Below are 17,473 nucleotides of genomic sequence, written 5' to 3'. Positions count from 1 at the left end.
TTTCTCCAAATAAAAAGGGGTTAATTGCTTCCACTGTAAGAAATAAGGAGCTTATGATAACATTTTCTTCTGCAAAAGAAAGATCAATTTTGTCATTTGTTAACACTGAGAAAAGTTATTAAAATGCGACACCAAGCATAGAGCCACCAAGCACAGACAAAGGACATACACAATTTCAAAACAGAATTAGAGCCCACTATAATGAAAGATAAATTTAAAAAATCAGTTTGGGTTATCTTTCATCTAATTCACATTGGCCAAATTTCATAAAAACAGTCTGTGAGAGTCAGGTGATCACTATATAGAACCATAGAATCCCTACATTTTGGAAGCAGGCCATTTGGCCTATTGAGTCCGCACTGACCCTCTGAAGAGCATCCTATCCAGACCAGTTAACAGTGGAGCGGATACAGTGAGCTGAATGGCCTCCTCTGCTCCTACGTCTTTTAATTCTCTGGTATTTCTTAAGTAATATAGCAATGATAGACAAAGTACTTTACTGAAAGTGAGAGAAACAAGGAATCACATCTGACTTCGTAAATATATTCAGCTATGATTTTAGAAATTGTTTAAAATGTATACTTTTATCTTCTAAATGATTTACTCAGCTCCTTAAATCATACTTTCAAAAACATTCTACCAGCTTACTCCAAACAACATCGTTAATTCAATTTTTATCCAATTTATGTAATGGAATCAATAAATCTTCCTCTTCTCTCCCCATTGACTGGATGTCCTGCCTGCTAGCACTTCAGATTGAAATTCCAGAGCCGTAGGCTGACAACATATAACCATGATGAGTCTCTCTCTCTCTCTCAAACACACAACAAAGATGAACACAATTTATGGGCTTGACATTGACACTGGTAATAAAACTATGTGAGATAATTCGTTTTATTAAAAGGAAAATTACAATAACTTAGCTCACAGTCATTTTACTGTTGAAGAAAAGTGTGATCACATTATTGCATCATTCTAGTTATAGATGACATTGGTGACTTAGATTATGAAATAATTGCTTTCAAATTACATTGGCAATCCTCTACGCAATTTGTATATTCTGCTCGACAATCCAATTTTGTACAAAAGATTATCAGCAGAATGGACAAAGCTAAGCAATTCAAGGCAATTATTGATGATTTAGACATTTAAACTAAAAGATGATACACTCAAATCTGTTGCTAATGATTCATTTCTGAATTATTGTGTAAATCTACAAAGAAATAAACAGTGATTGACATAATTAATCTTAAGTCAACTAAAACACTACTTTTATATTTTTAATGTTGCGATTGTTCAGGCTGGTTCTCCCTTTTTGTCCACTGCTCCCACAAAACAAAAATACTAAATTTCACTTGCTTATTATTTTTTAGATCTTTCATTCTGAACTCATACAACACAAACAAGAAAAGCAGCCAGCAATCCTTTTTTTTAACCAACCCACCTAACATCTTCTGTCTTAGTTGCTCTGAATCACCCTTCCACTTTAGCATTACTTTCATAAATGTTTGCTCTAGATATTTTGTCTTCCTTTAAGCCCATTAAAAAATTGTTTAAATGATGCACTTGGTTTTTGTTTTCACATATAATTTAATTCATTTCACTCTCTGAAAGGTATTCATTTCTTTCCTTATTTTGTTGGCTCCTCACAATGTTGGCATTGGTTGACATGTTGGCAACTTGTAGGCCATTGCTTTGATTTGTAAAATTCATTGACTTTTCTTGTGTGTTATTTTACCTCTTCTGTTCTTGTTCCTGCACTGTCCTTTCATCCTTTTTTACTTTCACCCATGTTTCTGTTCCATTCCATGTATCCCTTTAATATGTTTTGCATCTGCATGATGTCGATTAACTCATCTGTTAATTTTTAATTATTTAACACAGATTCACCCAGGTTTGATTTATTTTTTTCTCGACTACTATTTGAGTAAAATGCCAGTTTCACTTTCATCTTAACTATTATTTTATTCCATTGTTTCCACCTCACTGTTCCTTAGTTATTCAAAATTCTCTTATCTACTTTCCTTTCTGTCTAGTACTGGAGTCTTTGTGTTTTCTTAGTTGCCAACATTTCAACAGTTCCAGCATCCTTTTCTTTTACAACTTGCACTCCATCTTTTCCAGTTGTTTCTTGTGTGTCCTTCTTTTCCATTGTGCCACCAGCCCATTGTCCATCATCCTCTTTCATTACTGTTGCAAAATTTTTTGGTGGATCTTCTATATTTTGGTTCGAAGGTGGATTGCTTTGTCCGAGATCTTGATTGTTCACTCCATTTCCAGCTTCACTGAAATCTCTTCTTCTAATTGGTTCACTTGATTGGTTTTCTTGATCTGTGGTCTCTCCTTTGATAATTTTTTAGAAAAAGATTACGATTATATACAACATAGATAATCTGATGTATCACAGAAGCAGTTAAAAGTCTAAGTATGATGCAGTTTTAAGGTTGTCAAACAGAGAACACTGTTGACTTTGAACAATTTGGCTTACAAAATAAAGGACATCAGTCGTAACCCCAGCGCTAACTGGGCAGATGGGTAGGTAAATCTCAGCAGGTTAATTACTCACTCGGGATTCCTGGCTTTCTTTCTGCCTTCGCCATTAACTTGAAAATCTCTGCAGGCTTAATATACCTGTCTAAGGCAATTTGGAGCAAGAATTTTAATTTAAATTGGTTCTATTGTTTCAATTTGTAATGATTTCCCTCCATCCAAGTTAGCAAGAGGAATTCATAACAGCTGAAAACAGATTTGAATGTTGTCTGATAGAGTGAAGAGAGCCTCGAAGGTAATGCAAATACTTGTCTAGGTCCAGCCTAAAGGAGCAGAGAATCCTCTACTGAGGACCTCTCATACTCATTTCCCTATGTCATAACAGCTTTCTAATTAGCTTTCCTTGCCAACTGATCATGTGAAGGCTCTCTCTAACCTGCAGGTCAGTAGTCACTTTGTACCATTTGAGGACAAGTAGCTAATGGGTGTGTAGTGAGACCATATAACTGTCACACATGGCCAATGAATTTGGGCTAATAATTACATTTTTCTTGCACAACATTGTGGTTTGAAGTTAACCTCTGTCATGAGATTAATAGCAGAAAAATGGAGTGAGATCTAAATCTCCCTGTACAATTGTACATGTTATCATAATTTATAGGTTGTTTAACAAATCATGACGCTGCTGTCTGTAAATGTTTCCCTCATAAAAACTACCTCGACTTGTTCTGCTGCTGATAATGTTAAGTGGAATGCTGAGGAATTGAAACAAACAATTATAGATACCTCTGTTTACTCACTCCTTTCAAATCAAAGTATTATTTTCTGATGATAAATGCCTATTGGTGTTCATTAACTCACCCTTTAAAACGTCAATGATTTCTTCTGTAGATTAGTCCATTTTTGATCAGTTCTTCTCCATCCTATTGTATCTTTGAATGAAATGCCAGTTTGCCTTTCTAATGCCTATTATTTTGTTTATAGTTTTCCTCTTTGTTCCACTTGGTCCTTTCCCATATTTTCCTTCTTACCAGTGGTGTCTTTACATTTTTTTCATCGTTAAGCATTTCAACTATATCAGTTTTTCCTCATTTATAACCTACATACCTTCTTTGCAATCTGTTTCTCCTGTCTCTTTTTCCTTTTCTTTCAGGTCATATGTGTTTTCAATGTTTTCCGTTGTCGCATTTGCCTCTTTCCTTTCTGCATCAATCCTTTCTGAAGAATATTCTGCATTTTGGTCAGAAGGTGGATTGTCTTGTCCAATGTCATGATTATTCGCTCCATTTCCAATTCCACTGGATTTTCTCATTCTCGTTTGTTCATTCCATTGCTCATCTGCATCTGCCTTCCCACCTTTATAAAAATGACAAAAGTAAAATTGTAAATTATCTGATTGTTAACAGCTACAATGTAAATCAAAGCACACCGTGTTATGCTGAAAGCAAAATACTGCAGATGCTGGAAACAGGAAATAAACACAGAACATGCTCAAGAAATTCAGCAGATCTGGCAGCATCTGTGGACAGAGAAACAGAACTAACAGAATAAAAACATTAACTCTGAGTTTCTCCTGCATTTTCTGTTTCTGTTATGGTGTTAATTTAAGTTGGTCAACAAAATAGGGAATACTGTTAATTGTGAACTAACTCAGCTAGCATAATGAAGGGCATCATTGTCATCCACAAAATTGACTGGGCAGACGTGCCCAAAATTACTGATGAGCAGGTCCTTTCTAAACATTGTCCTTTTATCTTTCATCCTTGCTAATTTTCACACAGGTTTTCTCTTCTGTACCATTTGCCCCCTTAATGTTCTCTCAATCTGTTTTGCTGTCAATGATTTCCTCCTAAAACTGTTCATTATTTTCTATCACAGTGTCAAGTTCAATTGATCTTGTCCCAGTTTCTGTTTATTTAGGTCAAATGTCAGTGCTTTTGCGATACATCTTATCTTGCCAATAGTCATTCTATATCCTCACTGTTCCTTAGGTATTTCATATTGTCCTTTATCCTATTTACCAATGGTGTCTTTGTGTTTTCTTGGTTGTTAGCATTAAAACTGCGTCAGTGCCTTCATCATTTATGACCTACATATCTTCTTTCTCATCTGTTTCTTCTGTCTGTCTTTCTTTTTCTTTCACTTCATACCATTTAATCATGTTTTCCAGTCAATGATTTCTCCCTTTCATTACTGCGTCAATCCTTTCTGGAGAATCTTCTGTATTTTGGTCAGAAGGTGGACTGCTTTGTCCAACGTCATGATTGCTTGCTTTATTTCCAAATGCACTGGATCCTCTCATTCTCATTTGTTCATTCAGTTGTTTTTCTTGATTTGCAATCATTCATTGATTTGTTCATTTTGAACAATCTCAGTTTGCAAATTAAGGGACACCAGTCACAAATTTCAAAACAAACTGCGCAGGCTCAGAATTCATTGCTTTCTGTCTGCCCTTGACCTTAACTTGAAATTCTCTGCCAGCTTAAAGTATCTGCCTAAGGTAATTTAGACTGAATTTTACTTGATATTGGTCCTGTTGTTTCAATTTATAATGGTTGTCTTTCATCCAAGTCAGGAAGAGCTAACGGCTCTTATAGTAGTTTAAACCAGCTTTGATTGTTGTGAGGAAGACTAAAGATATCTTCCAAGGCAATGGAAATGCTTGCTTAGTCAGAGTAGTAGGTAGCTCCCCAGTGAGGACCCATCAAAACCATTTCCCTGTGTCATAATTGCTTTCTAATTAGCCTTCCTTGGCTACTGGCCATGTGAAGGTTTTCTCTAACCCACAAGTCAACAGTCATTTTATACCATTTGAGACTGGGTAGCTGATGGGTGCAGTGTATTTGGACTACTTTTTTTTCCCTATAGTTTTTCTCTGTGTTCCTTAGCTGTCCATCTTGGTCCACTCCCATCTTTTCATTCTAACCTTTCTACCAATGGTGTCTTTGTTTTCTCGGCTGTAAGTATTTCAACCATCAGTGTTTTCCTCATTTGTAACCCACTTACCTTCTTTCTCATCTGTACTGTGCATCAGTCTTCCATTTTCCACCAATTCCCGCCTCATATTTTCCTTTGTTTCCTCTGTCCCATTTTCCTCTTTCATTTCTATGTCAATATTTCCTGGTGAATCATCTGTATTTTGGTTAGAAGGTGGATTGCTTTGTTCAAAGTCATGGTTATCTTCTCCATTTCCAATTTCACTGAATTTTCTCTTACTCATTTGTTCATTACATTGCTCATCTTCATCTGCATTCCCTCCTTTGAAACATTTTGGAAAAATGACAAGGATAAAACAAACCTGATTGTACAGTTTAAATCAAAGCACAGTATTATTTTAAGAGCAAAATAAGGCAGATGCTAGAAAAATGGAATAAAAGCAAAAGATGTTGGAAAAACTCAGCAGATCTGGCTTCAACTGTGGACAGAGAAACAGGGTTAACAGAACTCCAACCTTAACTCTTAAATTGCTGCAGGCTTAATGTATCTGCCTGTGAGAATTTGGAGTACAAGAATTTTACATGATATTGATCCTATTGTATTAATTTATGTTGACAGCTATTAGTCCAAGTTAGGAAGAGCAAGTGGCTCTCTCCGCAGTTGAAAGCAAGTTTGATTGTTGTCAGGAAGAGTGAAGACATCTTCCAGGGCAAGAAAAATACTCACTTGCGTGCAGCCTAACGTTGCAAGGTTTCCTCATTTGATGTCCTGTCTTACCCACTACCCTCTGTCATTCATTCTTTTTGATGAACCTCCCTTGGCTATTGGCCCCCTGAAGGTCCTCTCCGAAACACAGCAATCACTTTACACCACTTGAGGTAGCTGTCAACTGGTGTGTAGATGAATCTACACAAATATCATACAAGGGTATTAAACCTGGGCCAACAATTACAATTTACATTTGCCTGTTGTCCAGCCATGTAAAATACACCGTGGATTCAATTTAACCTCAATCAAAGGGCAGTGAACAGAATATCTGGTTACAAACCAATCTTATTATACAGAGTTCAATTAAAAAGAGACTTGGTAAAAAGAAGTTGTTGGACTGGAAGTGGTGAAACAAATTCCTATAGAAGGGTTTGATTTTATTTTATGAAATGACCTGGCAGGTTCAAAAATATTAACCTCATCAAGGGTATTAGAACAATCCACAGAGGTAAAAGAAACTGAAATATTACAAGAGTAACATCCTGGATTCTTTCCTGACTGTGTTGTGACAAGATCTCAGGCCCATAACAGGAAGAAGAGGAGGTTATTGGATACATTTTTTAAAAGTTTAATGAAAATGGATGAGTCCTTTCACAACATAAGGAGAAGCTTGCTACATTTTCTAACTCAGTTCCAAACTTGGAGATGAGAGTCTTGCTCGGCAGCAGCAAGTTTTCTATTAATGAGGATTATTGCTTGTTATTGGCTTCATTAACAATACACCTCGCATTATTTATATACGGCTTCCTACCATACCATGCACTGAAAGGAAACGAGACACCAAATATTCTCAACAATATTTCAGGGCATGCTCCAGTGCATTGGCCACACTAACACCTCATCCACAATGCTAGCATCTGACAGTGTTACAGGGATGGGGTGGGATGTTCTTCGGAGGGTCGAGGTGCACTTGATGGGCCAAATGGCCTGCTTCCACACTGTAGGGACTCTATGATTCTATGACACTTGCCAGCTTGTTAGGACCCCATGTTACCTTTCCGATCCATTTACTTCTGCAATTTAAAACTGCACTTCAAAGCAATGGCTTCAAGCATTGAAACACTACTGCAAGGAGACTTGGTGCACGGACATGGACAAAGAACCAGCTCATGGTCTGGATCAGGCTGCATCTCATGAATGCAAATATACACTTTTGGAGCTCACTTGCCTTGAGCTTACCTCAATGTTTATAGCATCCCTGCCTTGTCTTGCCTTTTTGCATCCACCAACGTGGCTCCCCACAAAACGGTGCATCAATTTCCACTTTTCTATCGTGAATATGACCTGCTACAAACCATGCAGGCTACTCCAGATAGACAGTGCTTTCCCGGATGTACAACAACCAGTTAAAGATGTCAGGCAATGCTAGGATGTCCAGGCAGCGGCAAATGCATAGCATCCCTTCAATACGGAAACAGGCCATTCAACCCTACAAGTCCACACCAAATCTCAGAAGAGCATCCCACCCAGACTCTACCCCCTACCCTATTCCTGTAACCCTGCATTTCCTATGGCTAATCCACATAACCTACACATCCTGGGACACTATGGGCAATTTAGCATGGCCAATCCACCTAACCTGCGTATCTTTGGATTGTGGGAGGAAACTGGAGCACCCAGAGGGAATGCACACAGAGACAGGGAGAATGTGCAAACTCCACACAGACAGTTGCCCAAGGCTGGAATTGAACCCAGGTCCCTGACACTGTGAGGCAGCAGTGCCAACCACCGAGTCACCATGTCACCCCTTCTTCTGGTCACAGTGAGTGGTAGAATAGGGCTAGAATTGGACCTACTGGGTGGCGTAGGTAGTGAATGAGGTGAGTTTGAGACGATAATATGAGAAATCTCACTGAGCCTCTTGGAGATAAAACACCCTTGAAACTTATTATCATTGACACATAGCCAAAAAAGTAAGTTTCAGCCACAATCCTTTAACAATAATGAATGTTTCATGCGATTTCCTGAAGCAGTACTTCTAGTGAAAATTACTGTGAAAATGGTAATTGAAAAGTTAGTTCAATTTTTTTTACAATATATGGATTATCCTCAGATTGAAATAATTACACTTCTAATCTATGTCTTGAATTTCAGACTGAAGCTGAACAAAAGTTGTAAATTGACTAAAAAGCATTTGAAGGCAGTCCAGCAAACAAAAATTAAAACAGATAAAAAGGCCCAAAGTTCAAAGTTCTGTTGTGCATGACAATGTGTTTCTGCGATTATCTGGCTCAGGGAACCACAAAAAGCATGGTTCACGGGACCTTATCAAATCAAAAAGAAACTCAATAATGTGAATCATGTAGTCAGTGCTCCAGACAGGAGAAAGAATCAGTGAGTGTGCCATGGTAACATGTTAAAGATATCATGACAGTGTTAACAATCAGGAAGAAAACATACTTACAGCAGTGGAAGTAGCAAAATAGAAATATCAGAATAATTGGAGAATAAGTCAGAAATTGAAATTGTGATCCTCCTGCAATCTGATTTGAAAATATGGAGGTGCTCAAAGGTTAGATAGTATCGATGTTTTATCTTCCAGAAAATTACTGAAGTGACTTGTATTAAGTTAGGTTATTAAAGAGTTCTAAATCAACATGTGTGAATAAGCCAGGACAACAGTTTGGCTGTTGATGATGTTAATATTGAGTAATATATTATCTCTCAAACGCCTTTACAGACTCAATCCAGAGAGATTAGTTCAAGTGAGTGAAGGAATTAAATTTATGATGGACATTGTTGAACTGAATCATAATAGATGGAGCTCACTATCATAATGGGGGTGAAACCAGATGGACCATAACGATTTTGCAATAATCAATACAGAGTCACTGTGGTTACAACAGTTGACTCATATTCTGTTCCAAGTTTGGAAAACTACATTGAACAATTTGGGCATTGTCACAAAAAAAAACTATATAAAGTTATTAGCAAGTTCTATTGATTGATAGAGCTACAGAAATATTGTCTTTCATAACATTTGATGGACTTTATAAATGCAAAATTAAACCATTTGGGACAACAAAAATGCACCAGCAACACTCCAATGATTCACCAATCAAGTTATTGAACTATTATGTAAGTGTGTCATTTATATTGATGATTTGGTTGCTTTAGCCAATCCTGGGAAGAGCATTTGTGCCAGTTTATTAAACTGTTTGATCAGCTATAAGCCAACTTGGTTATAAATCTGATTGAGTGAATTTGCTGAAGCAAATGTGACTTATTTAGGCCACACTGTGGGACAAAGACAAGTAGCACCAAAAGAAGTGAAAGTAAAGATTATTTTAGATTTTGTCATGTCCAGTACAAAATACACAAATAGATAGCAAAACCCTCTGCAGTATATAAAAGGGAAGACTGTAGCTAAAGTAAATATTGGTCCCTTGCCGGATGAGACTGGGCAGTTAGTAGTGGGGAATACAGAAATGGCAGAGACATTAAATCAACGTTTTGCTTTGGCTTTCATGATGGAGCACACTAGTACCATCCTAATAGTAAGAGGTAATGCAAAGGTTAAAGAAAGGGAGGAACTTAGAACAATTACCTTTGTCAATAGGGAGAAAGTACTGAACAGTTGAAGGCAATGAACATATACAAGACCCCGGTGCCTGATGGCCTACATGCTAGGATCTTAAAAGTGGCAAGAAAGACAGTGGATCCATTGGTTACAATGTTCCAAAATCCCTGGATGTGGAATGGGTTCCAGTGGATCGGAACTGCTAATATAATACCCTTACTTAAGAAGACAGGGCAACAGAAAGCAGGAAACTATAGACCAGTTAGTTTAACATCCGTTGTTCGAAAATTGTCAGAATCTATTATGAAGGAATTAATAACAGGACATTTGCAAAGTCAAAATGCAATCCAACAGCGGTCAGCATAGTTTTATGAAGGGTAAATCATGTTTAACAATTTGCTGGAATTCTTCAAATATGTGTATTTGGACTTTCAGAAGGCATTTGATAAGGTGTCACACAAAAACTTAATACACAAGTTAACATCACATGTGTTTGGTGGGGGGTAATTTGTTAGCTTTAAAAGAGGATTGGCTAACCAACGGAAAGCAGAGTGTCGGGACAAATGGGTCTTTTTCTGGTTGGCAAGATGTAACCAGTGGGGTGCCATAAGCTTCAGTCCTTGGGCTGCTCCTGCACACATTCTATATTAATGACTTGGATGCAGGGATTGAAGATATTATTGCCAATTTTCCAGAGGGCACTAAAGTAGATGCGAAAATAAGTTGCAATAAATAAGAAATTTAACAAATTGATTCGGATAGGTGGAGTTTAACCTGGATAAATGTAAGGTTATCCATTTTGGTGTGAAGATTTGAAAAACAATTTATTATTATCTGAATGAAGAGAAACTTCAGAGTGCTTCAATGCAGAGGAATCTGGGTGTACTCAAGCATGAATCTCATAAAACTAGTTTGCAGGTACAGCAGGTAATAAGGAAGGCAAATGGAAATTTGACATTTATTGCTAATGTATTAGCGTATAAAAGTAGGGAAGTGTTGCTGCAATTGTACCATGCACTAGTAAGAAAGCACATGGAGTATTACATTTAATTTTGGTTCCCTTGTTTGAGGTGGGATGCAATTGCACTTGAAACATTTCAGAGGATGTTCTCTAGATTAATTCCAGAGGTAAGGGGTTTGTTTTATAAAGAGAGACTGTTTGGCTTAGGCCTATGTTTCCTTGGGTTGAGAAGAATGAGAGGAGATCCAATTGAGGTATACAAGATGCTAAATGGGATTGACAAAGTAAAGAGGATGTTTTCTTTTGTGGAGCAATCTAAAATAAGTTTAGGATGTGGGGTAGCAAATTTGAAGTAGAAATGAAGAGAAATTACTTCTTTCAAATGATTGTGAAGCTGTGGAATTCACTACCCCAGAGTGCATTGGATATTGGAGCATTGAGTAAATTCAATGAGGAGATTGATTTTCTAATTCATAATGGTTGAAGGATTATGTGGGCAGGAAAGTGCAGTTGAGGACAAACTGAGATCAGCCATGATCATTTTAACACATGGAACAGGCTCGAGGGGCTGAATTGTTTATTTCTGTTCCTAGTACTTATGTTCTTATGTTTAAAATATCAGCCTTAAGTTTAACAACTGCACTTTGCCTGCTGCCCACCTGCGTAAAACATGCTGTGGATTTAATTGATCCTCAGTGACTGGATCATGGCTGTTTTGTGTTATTTAAGGGCTTTAGGACCCTGTAGTAACAGTGCAATGATCCGTTTCTCACAAGGCATCAATAGCACAGTGGGCAGAGTTATGGGAGAGAGGAGAAAACTACATGGAGATCTAGCCAGGACCTTGATGTCTAGCCATGTTAAAGTTAAAAATATATATGCAAAGAAGCATTTCTACAGCTAACATTTGGCAGTGGAGTTTATGGATTAGTTTTTCAACAATGTAACAATAAAATTACAGCCTGGTATATCCCTGAATACCATGTATTTTATTATTTAGTCTTAATAGGTAATAAAGAGTATGATAAAGAAGACCAAGCCTAAAGATAAGTCTTGGCATTTCCTCTTCTTAGATCAGTTTGTCTTGAATCTAAACTGATGGGAGTGGGCACAAAACTACACAATTAAAGAATGAGCAGAATATCTGAGCAAGCACTAAATCTGCATTTACAATAAAACATCCTGTCACAATTAAATAATTCAAAGTCTGTTTAACCAACCCTGATATAAACATGTGCAAAGGTTTTCCACACACAAGGTACCTGGAACTTTTCTGCTGCTGATAATTCAAAGTGAAATGCTGAGCAACTGACATGACCAGTTAAAGATACTTCTGTCTTTATTCATTCCTTTCAATCCCAAAGTGACAATTAAAGACAAAATTATTCAAGTAACTCGGAAAATCTCCTTTTGAAGTTTAATTCTTGCTGGCCAGTGTTGAATAATTTTACAAATTGCTAAAGACACAATTCATTTAGCTCACTCTATGGAAGATGTGTTATCAAAATCTTTAAAAATCAATATTTTGAGGAAAGAAATTTTAAATGCAAAGCATGTAAATGGAACTAACTTACATTGTAGTTTGGAAATTTAGCTTCTGTAAATATATTCCATGCATACAATTAAATACTAATAAATGGCTGCAACCTGAGGGATGTAAGCTGTCAACTGCATAACTAACAAAATACATTGGAGTAACACTTAACAGTACCTAGAATGCAAAGTGTAAATTATGTTTGTGCATAAATTATCCTCACTTTTAATCTATTATTTGAGCAACACAAGCCCAGAACTGTAATAGTGCATGCATTTGAATGAAACACATCTTTATGTTTGAAAATTTCTGAGAGAGGTATGGATGTACATATTTGCTTGCTGAATATAAACTGATAGAAACAGAAAACAAGAACAGGAATAGTCCATTCAGTCCTTTGAGCCTGCTGTGTCATTCAACATGATCATAGTTGATCATCCTATTCAGTATCCTGTTCGTTTTCGCTAAAAATCCTATGATCCCTTTAGCCCTAAGAACTATATCTACCTCTTTCTCGGAAACATTCAATATCTTGTCTTCAATCACTTTCTGTGCCGGAGAATTCCACAGGTTCACCACTGTCTGAGTGAAGAAGTTTCTTCTCATCTCAGTTGTAAATGTCTTTCCCCATAATGTTAGACTGTTCTGGAGACCCTGTCATCAGGGACATCCTTCCTGTTAATATTTTATAGGTTTCTGTGAGATCCTCCTTCTTATTCCTCTGAACTCCGGTAAATATAATCCTAATCAACTTGAACTCTTGTATGTCAGTCCTGCCATCCCAAGAGTCAGTCTGGAAAATCTTCACTCCACTCCCTCCATAGCCAGAACATTTTTCCTCAGATAAGGAGACCAAAACTGCACACGATACCCCAGGTGAGTCTCATCAAGACACTGTACAATTGCAGCCCTACTCCTGTACTCAAACCCTCTTGCTGTGAAGACCAATTTACCACTTGCTTTCTTCACTGCCTGCTGCTCCTCCACACTCACTTTCAGCGACTGATGTACAAGGGCACCCAGTTCTTGTTGAACCTCCTGCTTTCCCAAACTATCAGCATTCAGATAATAATCCGCCTTCCTGCTTTTGCTACCAAAGTGGATAAACTCACATTCACCCACATTGTATCAATTATTAATATCATATTAGAATGGAGGGCTTGATTTACCTTGATTGCTGTTTACTTCCTCCTTCCTGTACACTAGCATGTATGCTGTGGATGATCTATGGTTAAAAAATGGATATGATATCAAAAATTAGCTCTCTTCTTAAATTTGATGTTCTGAAAGTCTTTTAGAATTAATTTAGCATGCAAACTAGGGAATAATCAAGAAGATTTAATTAGAAAGTCAGTTACATAACACAATTACCTTATAGATTGTACGTCTGAAGTGCTGCTGCTACCACCACAGGATTCTTCGGAAATGATGTCTTTCTGCTGTGAAATAAATAATTTGATGAAAGTCTGACTGAATTGAAGATAAAAGATATTGCATTTTGCTGAAAAAGAGATTTACAAAAAAGTGAAGCTTTGCTGTCTTATGTTATTAGCACAAACTGAAGAATGCCAAATTTCAAAAGGAACAGCAATCTTAGTGCATAAGGAAAGAACTCTGGCAAGTTGACTCTCATTGATTAAGGTGTTGCCATGAAACTATTGCTCCCCATGCCGGCACAAGGTCCTTTTGCCTGCAGATGATAGGTGCCTGCAATCATAGATTTGCCACTTTGTGACCCTAACAAACAATTTTAAATTGATTGTTTGGTGTAAGTCTTAGCACACCATGAAGAACTCTCTTTCTCAATCTCTCTCCCTGCCTAAGACCTGGTTACCCTCAGGTTAAACGACCACCAGTCATCACTTTCTTCTATAAGGGCAGTCCTATGGCCTGTCAAAACTGCAGTGACTTTACCTTTAATTCTTAGCATTATCGGAATGGAAATTATGTTCTCAGCTTTGTAAGCACAGTTAGTATTCTGCCTGCAGCAACTGGCAGAATGGGCATGCTCTATAACATAGTCAGCAAGTCGTTGGTTATATTGCCATCATACCTTTCATCATATCAGCTGCACCACAATTAAAAATTGTCCATAGGAAGGCTGTCTAACAAACAATGATGCAAATATTTACCTAACAAAAGGTACCTGGAACTATTCTGCTGCTCAAAATTCAAAACAAGGTGCTGAACAAATGATACTTGTGTTTATTCATTCCTTTCAAACCCCATGTGACATTGTAAGCCAAAGTTATTCAAGTAACTCAGAAAAGCTTTTTGATGTCTAATTTTTATAGACCAGTAATTAATAAGTTTACAAATTGCTAAAGATATATTTAATTTAACTTGTTCTGAAGCTGTAAAATCAAAACTTATATAATCAAGACTTCAAGCAAAGAGAAGAAGCAGGCATCACACAAGCAAATCAGACAAAGCAGGGAAGGTACGTGGAAATTATGGCAGAATCTGAGACCTCAGTGCTTCTCCACCTTCCATGATGCCTTGACAAATTCTGAGCCAGAGTCTCTGGCACTTTTTCTGTCTGAAGTTATATCTTTTGGCAGCAATCTTGGAAAGCACCTAATGGCACACTCCTCGGAAATTTGCCAAATATGCATCTGAATTGTATAACAATCGCCAGAAGTAGATGTAGGCTCCCTACTCAGCTGAATGAGGCCCACAGAGTTGTGTCTCCACTCAATAATTGAAGCCAGAGTGGTTAATTCTAATTGGAACAGTGACCCAACATCATAGGCAAAACATTTCAGTGATCATTTTAACCCAGGTTCTAATTGGCCTGTTACTCCCTTTTTGTAATGGCAGGGTGGCATTCCAAGATTATGCTATCTCTGTTGGATATGAATGGCTGCTGCCCTCTGACAAAACCTTATTAGTGGGATTTGGAATAGGGAGCAGTGCCAAATTAAAACAACAATGTGTATTTTCTCCCTTGAAATTAACAGCAATGCTTTCTGGAAATCATTTCTAAATGAAGCTTTTCTTTATATAGAAATTATGATTAAAATTACAATTTTACCTACAGCAAAATATTAAGTAATTTATACAAGTGCATTTCTAAAATATATTTGGATTATGTAAAATATTTGACAAATTATCCTGGAAAATCTAAAACACATGCTCTGAAAGTGTCAGTAATGAGAATAATGTTTACCTCATGGACAAGTGCATCATTAAAACAATACCATTTATGGGAAGAAATTGGTTTAATATATGCAACATAATGGCCACTGTCCTTTACTCCAGTATGATCACAGATTGCAAACAGATCATACGTAGCATAGTCCTAGAAAGAAATTGAAACACAATACGAAAACATAATTACATCACACTTTAAAATTAAGACAAAATACTTTATATAATCCTCATAAGGACTTTGAAATTTTCTACTAATGTAATGCTGTAGTGTTGTCAAACCTGTTCGTAATGCTGAACATATTAAAAACTTTGAGAAATGAATGAAAATGTTATTTGACTCCGTCTTTGTAAATCCAAGCGGAAACAGCTCTATAATATGTGAAATTTTGTGCATCTGGTAAATTGGAAAAAGGAAATTAGCCACTTCTCCCTCCCCAATTCACAGAGCAATTTCCTAATGAAAAGCTGAGCGATACACACATCAATCCATATATTTCCATTTGAACAAGAGAGGAAATAGTTTTTTTCTTATTTGTTCTTGGAATGGAGTAATTCAGCCTACAACTTTCCTTTAGAGGTCTCCAGCGTTACAGATGCTAGTCGTCAGCTAATTCGATTTGCACTTCGTGATAGCTGGATCTTGCAAAGGTAATAAGCCCTGGTGTCTACCCAGAAATGTGGAAAAATGCCAAGGTATGGCCTATATACAGAAATCAGGACAAATCCAGTCTAGCCATCAGTCTGCTGTCAATGATCAGTAAGGTGATGGAACGTGGTGTCAGCAGTGCAATCAGTGCACTTCTTAGCAATAGTCTGTCGCTGACGCCCAATTTAGGTTCCTCTATCATAAGGTCAGAAATGTGGACTTTCGCTGATGATTGCACATTGTTCAGACCATTTGTGACAACTCAGATGAAAAAACAATCCACCTCCAAATGCAGCAGGACCTGGGTATCATTTAGGTTTGGGCTGACAAGTGGCAAGTAACAATCAAACTAATGTCTAACAATAACCATCACCAACAAGAGAGAACCAAACCACCACCCCACGGCATTACTTTCATTAAATCCCCCACTATCAATATCCTGGGGGTTATTCTGTGCTAAGGGAGGCACTAAAACTTGGGGCAGCTGCCGCCAAGGCACAGTGGGGAAAGACCACAGTCTGAGGTCTTTCTGCCAAAGTACAACCGGGTCTGTTGAGTTATCAAACCCTCCCGATGCCTCAGATACATGTAAATAGGTCCTAGTACCTAGCATAATTAAGAAATGTGTTTAGATTAATTGTAACAATTGAGAAAGCCAAACGCCAATGTTTGTTTTCTTCTCTGTACGCAACAAACGATATAGATCTGAACTGCTTTAGTAATTGTGTATGTACATAAAGATTTTCACTTTTATGAATAAAGTATATTCTTTGCAGAATAAAATTAGTCAGAAACTGAACTGGACTAGCCATATAAATACAGCAGCTACAAGAGCAGGTCCGAGCCTAGGAGTCCTGCAGTGAGTAACTTAACTCCTGACTACTGAAAACCTGTTCCGCAAGTCAGGAGTGTCATGGAGTACTCCCCACTTGCTTGGATGAGTGCAATGAGATCACAGAAACACTAAACAGATATTTCTCATGTGTCTGTCTTTAAAGTAAAAAAAAAACAAAATGACACGCCAACAATATAGGGCTAGATATAGGGCTGAGATGTGACGGGATAGGTGGCAGGATGGCAAAATCAGCAGGCAGGTTGGTACCAGAGATTAAAGACATTTAACAGACTATAAACTGGCAAATCCACAGGAGCGGATGGTACATATATGAAGATTCAAAAAGAACTAGTCACACAGATACTGGAAAAACAGACTATAATTTTTCAAAACACCTCGACTGTAGACTTAGAATTCAATAAGTCTAAAGCTGCTATTTGAAAAGGAAGAGAAAGAGCAAACAGTGAACGAGAGGCCAGTTAACCTGGCAGTAATCATTAGAAGATGTTGAAATCTATTATTAAGGAAGTGTTGCTTAAAAAAAGCCATATTTTCTCCAAGCTTTTCATGTTGCACTCATCAGGACATTTTACAAGAATACAAATTCAAGGGGAAAACTACCATTTGTA

At 37.3% G+C, this 17,473-nt stretch overlaps 1 protein-coding gene across 1 annotated transcript in view; it reads right to left on the bottom strand.

Moving 5' to 3' along the window:
- Positions 1–945: 945 nt before the first annotated feature.
- LOC109911080 (golgin subfamily A member 6-like protein 22) overlaps positions 946–17,473 on the bottom strand; it is a 55,690-nt gene continuing 39,162 nt past the window's right edge. Inside the window, exons 12-17 of the mRNA XM_048604123.1 lie at positions 15,380–15,511; positions 13,582–13,649; positions 13,380–13,435; positions 5,497–5,748; positions 3,598–3,846; positions 946–2,343 (exon numbers count right to left, since the gene is read on the bottom strand). Of these exons, the coding sequence (XP_048460080.1) occupies positions 2,033–2,343; positions 3,598–3,846; positions 5,497–5,748; positions 13,380–13,435; positions 13,582–13,649; positions 15,380–15,511 (1,068 nt within the window). The 3' untranslated portion in view covers positions 946–2,032. The remainder of the gene's footprint in view (positions 2,344–3,597; positions 3,847–5,496; positions 5,749–13,379; positions 13,436–13,581; positions 13,650–15,379; positions 15,512–17,473) is intronic.

The sequence above is a fragment of the Rhincodon typus genome, chromosome 13 (assembly GCF_021869965.1).
Source record: "Rhincodon typus isolate 14 chromosome 13, sRhiTyp1.1, whole genome shotgun sequence".
In the NCBI taxonomy this organism is placed as follows: Eukaryota; Metazoa; Chordata; class Chondrichthyes; order Orectolobiformes; family Rhincodontidae; genus Rhincodon; species Rhincodon typus.
This window is presented reverse-complemented; position numbering and strand designations above follow the sequence as displayed.